This window comes from Pangasianodon hypophthalmus, chromosome 11 (genome assembly GCF_027358585.1).
Source record: "Pangasianodon hypophthalmus isolate fPanHyp1 chromosome 11, fPanHyp1.pri, whole genome shotgun sequence".
NCBI classification, from domain to species: Eukaryota; Metazoa; Chordata; class Actinopteri; order Siluriformes; family Pangasiidae; genus Pangasianodon; species Pangasianodon hypophthalmus.
In genome coordinates, this window is record NC_069720.1 from 17629167 (window position 1) to 17644008 (window position 14842).

General features: G+C 37.6%; 3 protein-coding genes across 3 annotated transcripts; all 3 read right to left on the bottom strand.

The window, feature by feature from the left end:
- Positions 1-3429: 3429 nt before the first annotated feature.
- si:ch211-284e20.8 (uncharacterized protein LOC563738 homolog) lies at positions 3430-6313 on the bottom strand. Its single transcript, XM_026924596.3, has 7 exons — positions 6008-6313; positions 5348-5461; positions 5121-5199; positions 4870-5036; positions 4674-4784; positions 4413-4571; positions 3430-3655 (listed from the first exon to the last, which is right to left on the bottom strand). Exons 1-7 carry the CDS (start codon positions 6206-6208, stop codon positions 3470-3472), a joined length of 1017 nt encoding a protein of 338 aa, XP_026780397.2. The 5' UTR covers positions 6209-6313; the 3' UTR covers positions 3430-3469.
- A 1663-nt stretch (positions 6314-7976) lies between these two features.
- On the bottom strand, positions 7977-10417 carry fetub (fetuin B). Its single transcript, XM_026923404.3, has 7 exons — positions 10116-10417; positions 9874-9987; positions 9692-9779; positions 9408-9574; positions 9192-9305; positions 8930-9013; positions 7977-8839 (listed from the first exon to the last, which is right to left on the bottom strand). Exons 1-7 carry the CDS (start codon positions 10311-10313, stop codon positions 8066-8068), a joined length of 1539 nt encoding a protein of 512 aa, XP_026779205.3. The 5' UTR covers positions 10314-10417; the 3' UTR covers positions 7977-8065.
- A 1426-nt stretch (positions 10418-11843) lies between these two features.
- ahsg1 (alpha-2-HS-glycoprotein 1) lies at positions 11844-14301 on the bottom strand. The gene is made up of 7 exons (XM_026930630.3): positions 14063-14301; positions 13830-13949; positions 13661-13745; positions 13361-13527; positions 13062-13181; positions 12844-12918; positions 11844-12747 (listed from the first exon to the last, which is right to left on the bottom strand). Exons 1-7 carry the CDS (start codon positions 14231-14233, stop codon positions 12007-12009), a joined length of 1479 nt encoding a protein of 492 aa, XP_026786431.3. The 5' UTR covers positions 14234-14301; the 3' UTR covers positions 11844-12006.
- Between the last annotated feature and the right edge of the window lie 541 nt (positions 14302-14842).

Genomic DNA, 14842 nt, shown 5'->3' on the forward strand with positions numbered 1-14842 from the left:
AGAACATGCACCAGGCCAGAACATGTAACAGTCTAGAACATGCTCCGGTCTAGAACATATACTAGTCCATAACATGAATCACTCCATAGCATACACCAGTCTAGAACAGGCACTAGTCCAGAACATGCACCACCCCAGTACATGCACCAGTTCAGAACATGCAACAGTCCAAAACATTCACTAGTCTAGAACATGCACCAGTCCATAACATGACAATGACAAAAGTTATGTTTTCATTATACAAAGGTCAGAATTCAGTTAGACTATATGTGGATGTTGAAAAAATGGACATATTGCATGTGTCATTGTGTGAGGACAGAGAGGGAGGACAGGACAAAGACATATGAAAGCGGGATAATGAAAAAAGTCAGTCATTCTTTTCTTTACCTCTAAAATCTCCTTTACATATAAATATGTAAAAATAAAAATTTCAACATGTCTGGTTGCTTGTTCCCATTCAGACGCAGAGCAGGAGGAGGTGGTGAAATACACAAACACATTATACACAACATTTCTATTGGGGGCTAACCCATTAAACTCGAGAATTGCCCTTGGGCTCCCGAGTGATGCAACAGAAAAGAGTTTGCCCTATCATCTGGAAATTGTGAGCTTGAATCCAGGTGAGCATCTGTGGTCTGAAGTCCAAGAGAGTATAATTGGCCGTGCACTATGGGTGGGAGGCATGGCATTCTCTCTCTTCCTTGGCAATCAGCAACACTAGCAATTTGGGGGTTTCTGTGAGGTCATGTACTCAGATAGTTGTGGATAGCACTTTGAGTGTGTGCAGATAGAAAAGATATGATCGGTTTGCTGGCTTCATGTATCTTGGATGAAGCAAGTGTTAGTGTTCACTCTCCCTGGTTTGTTAACTGTTGTATGTTAGGGGAGAACTCGCTGGTGGGTGGGGATTGGCCAAGACCAAATTAAGGAGGGGGGTGGGGGATCACCCTTGATTTACATAATATTCATCACCATCAAACCATTCAGTGAGCCCTCATGCCCTGTGGATGGAACCCACCTCCATCTTGGAATAAACCACTCCCATCAGAATAGAAATATTTTATCATAGGATAAACCTTGCATTGATTTGCAGTCACCCTCCTCTCAAAGAGGACAAGTGGACACAATACTGGGCCAATGCTTTTAACTTTGTCACCTGTCAATCATTATTGTACCTATATTTTTGAAAAACATACAAGCAAACAAACTTTTTGGTAGGACAAAGATGTTTCTTCTATTGTTTGAGTGGACAATTTAAGTAATTGCGTGTTTAAAACACACCCAATACATTGAACAGCTGACTGCAGTGGACAAGTACCAGGGTGGCACATTTTCATTAAGCATCACATTCATTCTGGAGGAAACCGTAATTTTTAATTTCCGCTAGTTTATTTGAAATAATCATAATGTAAGTTTAGTCTTTGGATAAAATTTAATTTGAACAGAAGTAAACAGCATAAAATGCAATTTTCTTACATGTAACCAAATATGTTAAATTCTTTCTGCCACACATGCTAGTACTTTTCATCAAGGACCATTTTGTATACTGTATATATATAGTATACAAAATTTTATATTATATATATATATATATATATATATATATATATATATATATATATATATATATTACATTAACAGTGTGACATAAAAAGCATTGAAGCTGGAAATTTTATTTGTAGCCTGTGTACGGCTGTTAACTGAAGTGCTGTTTGACGTCCCAGAACAGTGTTTTTTTCTTTAACTATGAAAAACATGACTGGTCAACTACTGTTTGAATTAATGTTTGACTAGGAAAACTACTTAATAGTTGTGGAAGCCCTAGTATGCAGCACCACTATTATATAGCAATCTTTGAACTTTCACCTGCATCTACAACTTTAATACACACATTACAACACACTACATTAAGAAACAGGGGGTGTAAACTTTTGAACAGGATGATCTGTGTAAACTGTTATTATTTTGTCTTCTGGGAAACATGTAAATATCTTATGTGGCTTCTGAAGGGCAGCACTAAATGAAAAAATAAGATCTTTAAACAAAATAATAACACTGATCATCCTGTTCAAAAGTTTACACCCCCCTGGCTCTTAATGTAGTGTGTTGCCTTCTTGAGCATCAGTGAATGTTTGCACCTTGTGTAATAGTTGTGTACGAGTCCCTCAGTTGTCCCCACTGTGAAAAGATGGATCTTAACATCATATAGCCACTGTTAGAAAGGGGTCAAATATGCAGAACATGCTGGAAAAGCAAATAATGTGCAGGACCTGGAGGATTTCTCTGAAGAACAGTTTAACTGCTCAGGACAAACAAGGGACTCATGAACAACTATCACGAAACATAAAAACAGTCGTTGATCATCCAGGTAACAGCACACAGTATCAAGAATCGAGCATATGTAAACTTAAGGGAATTTTGTTTTTATGGCACTGATAACCTTAATTTAATTTAGGATTGTATGCATTTATTTATATTTTATCTAAACATTGCAAAAAATAAATAAATCTCTAAGGCAAGGTTTCCTAAACTAGGCTTTGTGACCCCACGGGTATGCGAGCACTTCTGAGCTACCTTGATGTGCACATTCAATCTGCTTTGTTCTACTGTGTCTGATCTGAAACCATAGATATTAAAATTCAAACGATTAAATAAACACAGTCTCTGTCCTGGGGACTAAAAATGATTGACTGAAACATAATGAGTGGGGCTGGTGTCATATGAAAGCTACTGAAGCTTGAATAATATACATAATATGTAGCCTGATTTTGTATAAATCTTTACATAAGTCAAGCATAATATTTCAAGCATAATAAAGGTATTACATAAACTATATAGCACCTTTAAGTGAACACAAGGTTAGTTTTTATGTGTGCTTCAACTCATTTTAAATTGCCACATAATAATAATAATAATAATAATAATAATAATAATAATAATAATAATAATAAATGACATAAATCTACAATACAATACAATATAGTGGGAATTATATTATAATATAGTGGGAATTACCCATTATAGTGAAGAAACACAAGGCAACACATTTTTACAAATTGTTTTATTGCAGGCAGGCTGCATTTCCTTTATACAGCTGAATCAACAGGAATGTGCTGTTCTACACCTGTGTTTTAGAGGAACTGTATTGTTACATCCTGATGCTGTAACCTTTGTATTTTTATATACAATAATGCTTTCCTAAATAAAAGACAGAATTTTATTTTATTTTATTTTATTTGGTTTTTTTTTGCTGGGGACAAGAGCTCCATTCAGTTCTAAGGGATATGACTTTATTTAGTCATCTATTAAGTAGCCTATTGCTATGGTGATGCTCAAATCATCTTTATCCATTTACCTCAGATTCGTGGATGTGCTGTGTTATTATTCTCTTTTCCAGAAAATATAGTGTTGTATGACAGTAGTGGAACATTTTATAGTGAGGAGTGACCTTTGGTACGTGATACTTTATTCATAGTTTCAGTGACTTTAGTCCAAGGTTGTGGCTCCTTTTTCCAGGACAGTTAGGAGCAGCAGCAGGTATTCTGGGGGGCGCTGGGATGGGTGGAGGGGGCAGAACCAGCACAGACCCAGACAGAGTTTGGATGGTTGGAGGGTTTTTGGTTGTCCTGTGGCCGTTCCCTGGTTCATTATCGAGCTGCATGACACCAAAAACACACCGTTACTCCATCAATCTCCCTATAAAGCTAGAATTAAATCTTATTACACCAGAGTGTTTTTGAATTCCCAAATCTCTTTGGTCAGAAGGCGCTGATTCATTTTCTATAACAGCACAGCTCTGAAAATATTTCCACCTGTAATTCTAATGACAGGTTTATATTAATGTGTTCATTCTAATCTATTATTGTTTCTCATTCAGAGACTTGTATGATAGACTCGCCACAAAATCGTGTTGTTATATAAAGAAAAATGTCTGCTTGGTGAAGTCATGTTATAGACAAGGACTTTGTAACAGTCAGTAGGTTTTCCATCACTGGAACATCTTCAGGACAGAAGACTTGGTTTCTTGGTAACATAAGCTTTTCTTTTTTTTGTCTTATTAACTTAAAGAGAGAGGAAAAAAGAGAAGCAGGTAAGAGAATCACTGTTTTATAACTACTATAACTTGAAGCATAACAGGAACTGACTTATCTCGTGGAAGATACACAACATTAAACATAACTATAAATCATTAAAAAGCATGATGTGTCATACATTAATAAATCATACAAACTGTAATCATTGGCAAATGGTATAAGTGGAATGAAACCCTTTAGGATATGCTGTTATAGGAAAATAGTCAACTTCACATCGGGTCACATTCCACCACCCTGTCATGGATTATTTTCCTATAACAGCACACCCTGTAGTGTTTTATTCCTCACATTAATCACTTATACCCGATGAACACCTACCATTTCTTGATAAAGTGAACAGCTGACTTTGGTGGAAAGTTTTTTCTTAGCTTCTTCAATAGTAGTGTGTGTTCCACTGATCCAGCTGGCCTCTTTGGAAATTTTCACTTCAGGGTCATCATCAAAAGTAATGTGTGATCCAGTACAGAAGCCCTTCATCTTAAAAAAAAAATAAAGATGAAGTGAATATGTATTATTAAGTATTGTATTAAGTATTGATAGGCATTCAGAGCGTATATCAATTTTAACTGTGTTACTTACATGTGTCCCATTCTTTGGCTGGCACTGAGTCCAATCTACATCAGTCAGTGTTTTGGCACAGTCTGTTTCCTGTATGGTGAACTCCACAAAGTAGGATGGACCAACAACCCACTATTGAAGAAAAGTCATCATGATATCAACTGAGAAGAATCAAAATTTTGATGCTTAAATCTTACAGAAGGTGAATAAAACATACCTGCATTTTCGCCCCTGTTATATTCAGTAGAATAAAATAATTAGACATGGTTGTATCTTTGTTAAATTTTTCAAGAGAAAGATTTGCTGTCTCGGCTACGATCGGATCATTCAGGCTCTCTGTTGTTGGACAATCTGGACATACATCAACGATGGCAGCAGCAGGAACTGGAAATGAGTGCAATTGTTTTTGTTTAATCAAGATAACGTTTTAGGTTAAAATATAGTTACAGTAACTGAAACCTAACTTACCTTGCTGGATAGTGCAACTAAAGTTATGTAAAGTAATGTTGGTCTGAATGAAGACAGATACATCACACTTTCCGAAGACCTAAAGTATTTGTAAGTTGACATGTATCATTTTCCCGTTACATGTTATTTGATAAGGTCCTGTGCATGGCTATTCCATAATATAGCACAGCTCAAAGTACTGATATATACTATATAAAAATCAACATATACGTTGTGTGAGGACTTACTGGAACATCTGCGATATCCTTGATTTCACATGACTTCCATTTTCTTTTGCTGATCACATGACACTTTGTCTCCAGCACATCTATTATCAGTCGTAAAAGGTTCTCACTTTCCTCCTTTGAACAAAATAATTAGTTAATAATAAGTTACCAACATATGATCTTGTTTTATACCACAGTGCTGTTGAATTCTGGATTCTGATTGGTCAGAAAGTGTTAGTTATTTTTCTATAATAGCACAGCTCTGATAGTAGAGCTGGCTGAATTGACTAATAAATGGATTAAAACATAGTTATTTAAAAAAGAAAATTGTGTAATCATTGATATGCTGAAGCTTTTTGTAAGGAGATATTTATTTAACATTTATGGAAGGAGGTTCCAGTGTCAGCGCTTTGTAACTCTTAGAAAGTTTTTCCTCCGTGGGAGAGTCTTCAGTGTTACAGCTGCTATAACATAAGTGAAAACAGCAATTAATTACTGTAACTGTTGCCAATTTGCAGTGGTATTAGAGGAACCAAATACTTTGGGACATGCTTCTTGTCAAGCCCCATGACACCACCCCGATATTGATTATTTTCCTATAACAGCATGCCGCGTTATGTTTTATTCCTTACATATCACTTGACTAAAAGACTAAAAGTTAATTAAGCAGCAGTAACTCACCTTTGCCTCTTGCAGGACATCATACACTCTGTTCAGAGAGAAGATGTACCCTTCCTTTCTGGCTGCATTGATCTGGTCCAGTGCCACCTCCGCTGCGTTCACAACACTTGGGTCGAGGCATCCTGTTGGTACAAGAGCTGTAGTGGCACTGTGAAAGTATAAACTTATCAGTGACAGGATGATGAACTGTACTTTTCCCATTTTCTCCAGTATAATTGCTTCAGCTGAACCTGAGCAGAGAGAGAGAGGGAGAGAGGACGGAGATGTGTGTTCAACTCCCCTGTCACAGAGCAAACCCTGAACTTTCATCTGCACCCATCAGCAAACAGGAGCATTATCTGCTGTTGACCCCTGCTGTTGTACGCATACAGTATAGATCCTGGGTTCAAACATGACCTACTTTTACTTCACTCGCCGACCATATCATATTCACAGCAAACTGCAGCTACTATTTCTTCTTGGCTTAGCCAATTCATGTTTCGTTTTGCACAGCACTACAGCCTTCCTTGCTGTCACCACATCTTTACTAATGAGGCAGTTCTTCACCATGAAGCAAAATGACAGATAAAGCATTATAATATACTTTTATAAGAACATTGTACACACTAAAGTTGTAATGCACTATAACACAGACTCTGGTATAGTATCTGCACCACAAATTCTAATGCATTAAACCTCTTCTGTTTATCAAGTTTTGGAAGCAATTTTTTTTAAATGTGAAATTTAATTTTAATGCATAATATCTTACAAAGCACTATGCATACATATACATATCTATACTTATCTAAAGCCCTGCAGTCTCACAACATTACTGTGCACAATGTTCTTATGAATACATGCATATTATAATGTGACACATAACCTGGCATTATATTCATGCTTAATAAAAAATCCTACTTATAATAATCAATAAGGCTATTAAGGGTATTTATATAAACTGTATAACAATTTATAAATGTTTTCTAATATAATATGAATACAGGATTTGAATACTTTGTTTTTAAACTTGTTTTAAATTAACACAACCACTTTTTGTGCTTTTTGAGACCTGTGTTTGGCACTGTTGTATGTCCGCCTATAGATAGAATTAAATATTTTCATATTTTAATGAAAAAAAAAACAAGTTTAGACATGTGTTAGAAGAGCTTCATCATCTTCTCCACTTCTATATTAACCAATGAGATCAGAATTGGGCAGTCAGGGTACAGTGCAATAATTTTAGAGGCAGCGACTTTTAAACAATAGTCTGGTATAAAACTACTTACATACTGTATGTTCAGTGGAACTGATGACATATTTAGAACATTAGAGCTAATTTTTGCCAGAAGGTCAGATGGACCTTTATATTTCCATGGTATCTATTTATTATGAAACTACACTGAAGTTACTCACCTGAATTCTTTTTAAATATTTATTTCTAACTATAGCTATATTTATATCTGTGCTCTACATTACATTTCCTACTACTGATAGGAGCATTAACGTTTTTAGAGAGTAAAATACTTTTGACTTCTGCCATTAATCTAACTTTCCGAGATCCAAGGAACCCCTAGACTCCTCTGTTAGGCAGTTTTAGCTTTAGGAATTCAGAATAAATCAGAAAATGTTATAACCAAGTGTTTGTAATAATAATAATAATAATAATAATAATAATAATAATAATAAATTATATCTATAATGGCATGGTGTTTTGATTTTTAAAAGACTATTTTCCCCATTATTTCTATTATTATTTATCCATTTATTTGAGAATAGCAAATTACATCTATTATGAACCACTGATTTCTAAAAAATATATTATCATTATTATTATTATTATTATTATTATTATTATTATTATTATTATTACACACTCATTCAAAATGAAAATTGTGAATTTATTTCTTATTTAATTTATATTGGTAAAGGTATTATATTTTGTTTGTGCTTATAGAGGCATACAAAATAATCATTATCTATAACCAATCAGTGGTTTCAAGACATGCTTTATTGCACTGATCACATGACTCTTTGTATGAGCTACACAGCATGAACATCAAAAGTCTTTTCTGAAGTTTTTCATGCAGCTGGCTTGACTTTGAAGACTGGATCCTCAGCAAAGGCATCCTTTATAAGCTTGTCGTTGGTCTTGAACTCCGCTGGGCAGTTGGGGGATACAGTTTTGGGGAATTTGCCAATGACAGGCTCCATCTGTCCTGGTATCTGTGGGTCAGGGCGCATGGGAAGACCGGTGGGCGTGTCAGGTTTCTCAAGCAGATCAGGGACGGCAGGAAGGGTCATGGGTCTATCCAGCGATGGGAGGACTTGGACAGTTCCCTCGGGCTTCCTCACGGTGGTTTCATGTTGGTGCTGGTGGTGGTGGTGATGGTGCTCGTGCTCGTGGAGGTGTCCATGCTTGTGCTCATGGTCCAGTGCTAGCTCGTGATCATGATCGTGTGTCTCACCTTCGGCGTGTCCATAGTTGTGGTGGGCGGGGTGAATACCCTGGTCTTGTGTGTGGTTGTGGGCTTGGCCGTGGTGTGCATGGACATGGTCATGATCGTGGCTGTGCTCGTGAGAGTGTGCATGGCCATGGGCTTTACCATGTCCCTCACTGTGCTCATGGGTGTGGTGGTGCCCATGATCTTTATCATGATCGTGGGCATGCTTACCCTCATGCTTGTGATCATGTTTGTGGTCAGCAGTGTGATCATGGTCGTGTGTAGTTGGATGGGAATGGGAGAGTGTGTGATCGTGAGTGTGGTCATGTGAATGGGATGCACCACCAATATTCTCGTGATGATGGTCTGTCTCTCCACCATGTAAATGGTTCTTCTTTTCCTCCTCTGCGGCCTTAAGAATAAATTAAGGCAACAGTTATAGCAAAACAAGTGTAATTCCTTATTACAAAATACTGGTAGTTCAAAGAATTTTGTCTTTTACCTGAGGTTCATAGATTTCACACTTAGATTCAATTAATTCATCACCACTGGAGCGACTGTATGTGGCTCTGCAGAATCCTTTGTGCTGAGAACAAAAAACATGACTTTACTGCTACACTCTATGTTGTTTTTTTAAACTTAGTCTAATATACCAAATTGAGTTTTGATCATTGTATTGCATATTATTGAAAATAGAGTCATGCAGTTTTTTTTATTTCAACAATTGAATGAATAAAAAGTGTCTTTTAGGACTTCATACTTACTGCAAACTCGCAGGTCATTATGTCACATTTTGAAGCCTCAGATATATCAGTTTTATTGGAGCAAACTGTCTCCTGAATGGTGAACTCCACATTATACATAGTGATCAAACCAAGCTAAAAAAAAAAAACATCAGAGGAAATGTACTGTTTCATTCTTTCCATCTTTCTTACTTTATTTTTGAAAATGTTCTTTCCTATTTTTGGACAGGTTCTTACCTGTGCGATTGCTCTTGTAATATTAAGAGGAGCAAAGTAATTTGGAAGTGCACTCTCCTTATTAAACTTCTCCAAACCCATCTTCATTGTCTTCTCCACTTCTTTATTATCCAACGAGATCAGAATTGGGCAGTCAGGGCACATTTTACCGATTTTGGAGGCAGAGACTGCAAAATAAAACAGATATTTCTTTATTTCTTGATCATCTTCTAGTTGGCACATTAATATAGAAGGATTTATGTGATAGTATATTTTATGGCCTAAGAGAAAGACTTGATCATTACCTGGTCTGATGGTACAGCTGTATTTGTAGAGACGAGAGACTCTTTGAGGTTTGTTTACATACATTACAGCCTTACACTGACCATACACCTGGGTAGAACAACATAAAAACATACATTATGACCTTTGGTGATTAAATTACTTTTAAATGGAAACTTGAATGGAGTAGAGAGAGCGGTCATACCGGGTTTTCACCAAAGCTCCAAGTCTCACACTCCTTATAACTCTTCTTACTGAGGACATGGCATTTGGTCTCGAGGATATCAATTGTTAGATAAAACACCACCCCGGTTTCACCCTGTAAATGAAAAATGATTTCTGACAACAAATCTTGAGAATACACAATACAGTTCATCCTGGGTATGAAATGAGTACCTGTATTTACCTGCATATTATATAACCTCAAACCCAAACAAGCAAACTCACGTGGCGTGTCTGATGGACATTGCTGACACGTTCCAGGCTGAAGACATAACCAGTGGTGCGATCCTGGTTGATTTTGTCTATAGCCTCTCCAGCAACAAAGGCAGTGGTTGCATCATTGCAAGAACTTGGTGGCAGGACCCCTACAGGGGCACCATGGACGCACACAAACGCCAGCAACAACAGCATGCACTGCTTCATGGTGGAGCATCTATCTCCTACACACTGCTGATCAACAAGGAAAGAGCATTTAACTTTTATAGTCCCTTATGACCACCCCAGGAGCAGCAGCCTTGGTCTCTGTGACCTCCCAGTTGGTCAACAAAGCTCCTTTTCTTCTTCGCTGAAAGGCCCCGTGATCACATACAGCTCTAATCAATCAAACAGCCGCAATCCACTCATTGTCCCAGCTATTTCAACTCGCTGAGCAAAGAGTATGTTTAAACAATTGATTAGTGAGGGGATACTGGTGGCTGTTGCAACTTTCCATTGACTCATAACATTTTTATTTATTTAATTTTCTTTTTTTTCTTTTTTTCATTTTTATATCAGGAACCTAGAAAACCAGTGTTTGGACGCTTCTATGATTAACTTTAAAAAAAAAAAAGGAAACATAGTAACACTATTTTATTATAATTACATGCTACTACGGTTCCATTTTACCCTTCATAGAATGTAAACAGAGTTTAGTGAAGTTTAGGATATATTTTATATGAGAACAAAAGAGTACATGAATGCTTCCACTGCTTGCAGTTCAAAAGTAATGAGTATTTCATTAAACCAGTACAGTAAACTGATTTAGTAATAAGGCTAGACTAATTGGTTTTGAAGCAGTTACCACTTGTCAAAAGTTGTGCAGCAAAGAAAATAAATACTGTCAGCACATGGATGTTGATTTTTTTTTTTTTTTCAGAATATTATTTTATTTGAAAATAAATAGATTAAATAGATTTTATTTGAAAATAAATAGATAAATTAGATGATTAATAAATAAATAGAATAAGCATATTTTCCCCAGGTTGCTACTACCAAAAACAATTTTTGGTTCATTAGTTATCCTAAAACACTGAATGTATTAATGCTTATTAGTTAGAATTTCTGTTCTCCTATTCCTGTTCAAAATTCCTTGGCTGACAGGAGTGGAACCCAATGTGGTCTTCTGCTGTTGTAGCCATTTCGCCTCAAGGTTCAGTGTGTTGTGCGTTCTGACCAGTCTGGTCATTCTCCTTTGACATCTCTTATCAGCAAACGTTTCCACCTGTAGGATGGATTTTTTTTTTTTTTTTTTTTTTACAAAACAACTGTTGTTTGTAAAAACCCAGGAGATCAGCAGTTGATCTAAAATACTCAAACCAGCCTGTCTGTCACCAAAGATCATGTGATCAATGTCACTGAGATAACATTTTTTCCCCATTCTGATGTTTGATGTGAACATTAGCTGAAGATCCTGATGTATCTGCATGATTTTATGCACTGTGCTGCTGACTGATTGGATAATTGCATGAATGTGTATGGTATTCCTAATAAATTGGACAGTAAGTGTATATTTAATCCCAACTGCAATGCATTGCTCTTTATGCATTATGTCTTACCATCCTTATCATGCTGTTTTCAGTAAATAAAAACACTTACCTACATTAGTGATTTGACTTGCTTTGAATAGACTATGACAACATTTGATCTGTTTTTGTGCTGTATTTATTAATAATAAATGACTGAGGCAGAATCAGATTAGATGGTAATATAGGAGGTTTATTGCATATGCCATTTCAGTTGTTTAACAAAACCACTTGTAGCATAATGTAAACCAGAAGCTTCATTTTATTAAATTTAAGTTTTGTTTAACATTTCTAGTTCAGATTGTATGAAAGAAAATCTCTTGCAAAGTTCAGTTTTAATGATGACCCCTCCTGTGGAATGAAGGAGGGAATGGGCAGATAGGATGGATGGATGGTGGTATTTTCACAGCACCATGGCAATGTGGGAAAGAGAAATCTAGGCGTTCCTCAGATCCTGGAGGGATAGGTTGACCGGCGGGCACCCCTTGCTGTGGTGGTTGAGTGAGCTTAGGGTGAGGTTTCTTATGGTCATCGTCTCCATGATGAGGAGGGCCTCCATGAGGAGGTGGGCCTCCATGATGAGGAGGGCCTCCATGATGAGGAGGACCTCCATGAGGAGGAGGGCCTCCATGATGAGGAGGACCTCCATGAGGAGGAGGGCCTCCATGATGAGGAGGACCTCTATGGAAAGGACCTCTAAGTGTACGAGTAAAACAGAATGGATGGCCTCCTGGACCGATGGGGGCATGCTCTGGAAGGTCAGGCTGACCAGGACGTGTGGGACGTCCTGGACGGGTTTCATGTTCTCCTCGTTCATGGTGCCCCGGCTTACTTTCATGTTCTCCTTGCCCATGGTGCCCCGGCTTACTTTCATGTTCTCCTCGCCCATGGTGCCCCGGCTTACTTTCATGTTCTCCTCGCCCATGGTGCCCCGGCTTACTTTCATGTTCTCCTCGCCCATGGTGCCCCGGCTTACTTTCATGTTCTCCTCGCTCATGGTGCCCTGGACGGTGTCTTTCATGGTGTCTACAGTGCTTTCCCCGGTGGAATGGAGGATGTGGGTGCTGTGTTGTGTTCTGTTAGAGAGCATAACAAAATTATAATGTATATTATAGCTAGAAAAAAATACCTTAAACCTAATATAAAAGTTTAAAAAATGAAACAATACATACCTGGATGTCATAAATCTCACAGTCTACAGTCAAGTCACCATTTCCAAGTTGCGTGGATTTACAGAATCCATGATGCTTTAAGGATGAGAGGAAATACATTAATGCTATATACTCATTCACATTAAGAGGCAGAAAAAACATTTTCTAATAACATGGTACTATTTAATTTATAGTTATGTATAAAGAGAAAATAGCTTTAAGGGAATGAGTGTTCTTACAGTTTCATTCGAGCATTTTGGCTTGCAAGCAGGTTTTTCTTCGTTTTTCACACTGACTGGACACTCAGTCTCTACTATGGCAAACTCAGCAAAGTGGGACATTCCAAATGCCATGTTATACTGGAAAGGCAAACAGTGAAAAGCACTGTACAAACTGTAGAATGGGATAGATACTTCACCTCACCCTCTCAGAAAACTGAATCAAAAATTGAAACATGCTGTGTTTATACATACATACTTATTGTATCATGCTTGTATTGTATTGTATCATTGACTTTCATCAGATACACTGTCCCTACCTGGGTCCTCAGTCTACCAACTTCCAATAGCTTAAAGTAGGAGGTCTGGGTGGAATCCTTGTTGAACTTCTCAATGGCAGCTTTTACACTCTCCAAGCCCTCAGGATCATGCAAAGGCAGAAGAGTCGGGCAATCAGGGCACCTGCGTACTAGTTCTTCACTTGAAGCTGGGTGAACACCATAAAATATATCACCAATCAGCTGATTTAAGGCCAGATTTATAATATTCCTGCTTAAATTAGTAAATTAAATTGTGGTGTTGAAACAAAAAGAAATATATGATACAAGTAGCTGATATACCTGGCTCAGTATCGCAGACTAAACGTGCAATGCCTGGTTTTTCTCCACCATCACACAAAGAGACGTTGCATTTTGCTGTTACTGGCTTCGAGGCAAAGAAGTAAATTTAGTGGAAGGACATGTAATGCTACTGCAATGAAGTAACAAATAGGCTATAACTTAAGCTTACCGTGTCAGCTTCCTTCCTGACCTCGCATTCATCAAAAGGCTTGGGGTTCACAATATGGCAGTTGGTCTCACTTAACGTTAAGGTCAATTGAGTTAGACATAAAGGCTGTCCTGGAAGACTCTGCAAAGGGTCATAGGTCATTTAAAAGTATGTAAACTTTTATGATGCACAAATACAGGCACATAGGATGTTTTAAAAATTCTTTTTTGTTCACTGTCTTCAGTTATACTCACCTTGTCCAGTGTGAAGCTGTCCAGTTTGAACTTGTATCCATGATGGTGTAGTTTGTTAATGAGGTAGACGGCTTCATCAGCAGCGGCCTTGTCTGCATAAATCCTGCAGACTGGGGAGCTGGTGGCAAACAGCCCCTGGCACAGCACTGCTAGAATCAAAAGTTCTCTCATGGCACAATGTAGAGCTCAGTGTCAAGCCACAATCATGGGACTGAGACTACGAGGTCACCGTCTCTGTGCTTTATAGAATAAAGAGCCTAGAGTCAACAGTTTTATGTGGGCTGCCAAATCAATCAAGGGCAAAAACAAATAGTGTTTGGAGAGGGCATAGAGGATGGACCATTGGACCACATAGTGGTGTGGTTACTATATAATCTCAATGGAATATTATTACAATTATTTTAATACTGAGCCAACAATCAGTCTAGGCTAAGACTCTGATCTAGATTTGTGAGCAAGTCTCAAAAGGCCACAGTTAATCTAAAGAAATGACCTCCTTAGACTAACGTACCACTTCAGCATCATCAGACAAAACACTGAACCGCTGTTAATGTGGATAATCCTCTCAAAGGAGTTGGTGTAAATGATTAACTTGTATGTCGTTGGACATGGGGATGGGAGAAAGGTTAAAAAAACAGCCCAAAGGTACATTAGTTTACAGATTTCTTCACATGGTTGATAGATAAGGCAGTGTCACATGGAGCAAATGCATGTTTGCTAAGATTTAGCAAACAAAGCACATCTTTACCTAGTGCAATGTTCTTCAGAGTTGTGCTGATA

What these genes read in the sequence shown, in the direction of transcription:
- si:ch211-284e20.8 (XM_026924596.3), bottom strand. Translation starts at nt 6,208, where the DNA reads ATGGGAAAAGTACAGTTCATCATCCTGTCACTGATAAGTTTATACTTT. An exon ending in TAACAGGGGCGAAAATGCAG is followed by an intron (nt 4,785 to 4,869) that starts GTATGTTTTATT and finishes TTTCTTCAATAG; the next exon opens with TGGGTTGTTGGTCCATCCTA. An exon ending in AGCCAAAGAATGGGACACAT is followed by an intron (nt 4,572 to 4,673) that starts GTAAGTAACACA and finishes TTTTTTTTTAAG; the next exon opens with ATGAAGGGCTTCTGTACTGG.
- fetub (XM_026923404.3), bottom strand. Translation starts at nt 10,313, where the DNA reads ATGAAGCAGTGCATGCTGTTGTTGCTGGCGTTTGTGTGCGTCCATGGT. An exon ending in TTACAAGAGCAATCGCACAG is followed by an intron (nt 9,306 to 9,407) that starts GTAAGAACCTGT and finishes TTTTTTTTTTAG; the next exon opens with CTTGGTTTGATCACTATGTA. An exon ending in TAATGACCTGCGAGTTTGCA is followed by an intron (nt 9,014 to 9,191) that starts GTAAGTATGAAG and finishes TTTTGTTCTCAG; the next exon opens with CACAAAGGATTCTGCAGAGC.
- ahsg1 (XM_026930630.3), bottom strand. Translation starts at nt 14,233, where the DNA reads ATGAGAGAACTTTTGATTCTAGCAGTGCTGTGCCAGGGGCTGTTTGCC. An exon ending in TCAGGAAGGAAGCTGACACG is followed by an intron (nt 13,746 to 13,829) that starts GTAAGCTTAAGT and finishes TTTGCCTCGAAG; the next exon opens with CCAGTAACAGCAAAATGCAA. An exon ending in GTGAGATTTATGACATCCAG is followed by an intron (nt 12,748 to 12,843) that starts GTATGTATTGTT and finishes GCTCTCTAACAG; the next exon opens with AACACAACACAGCACCCACA.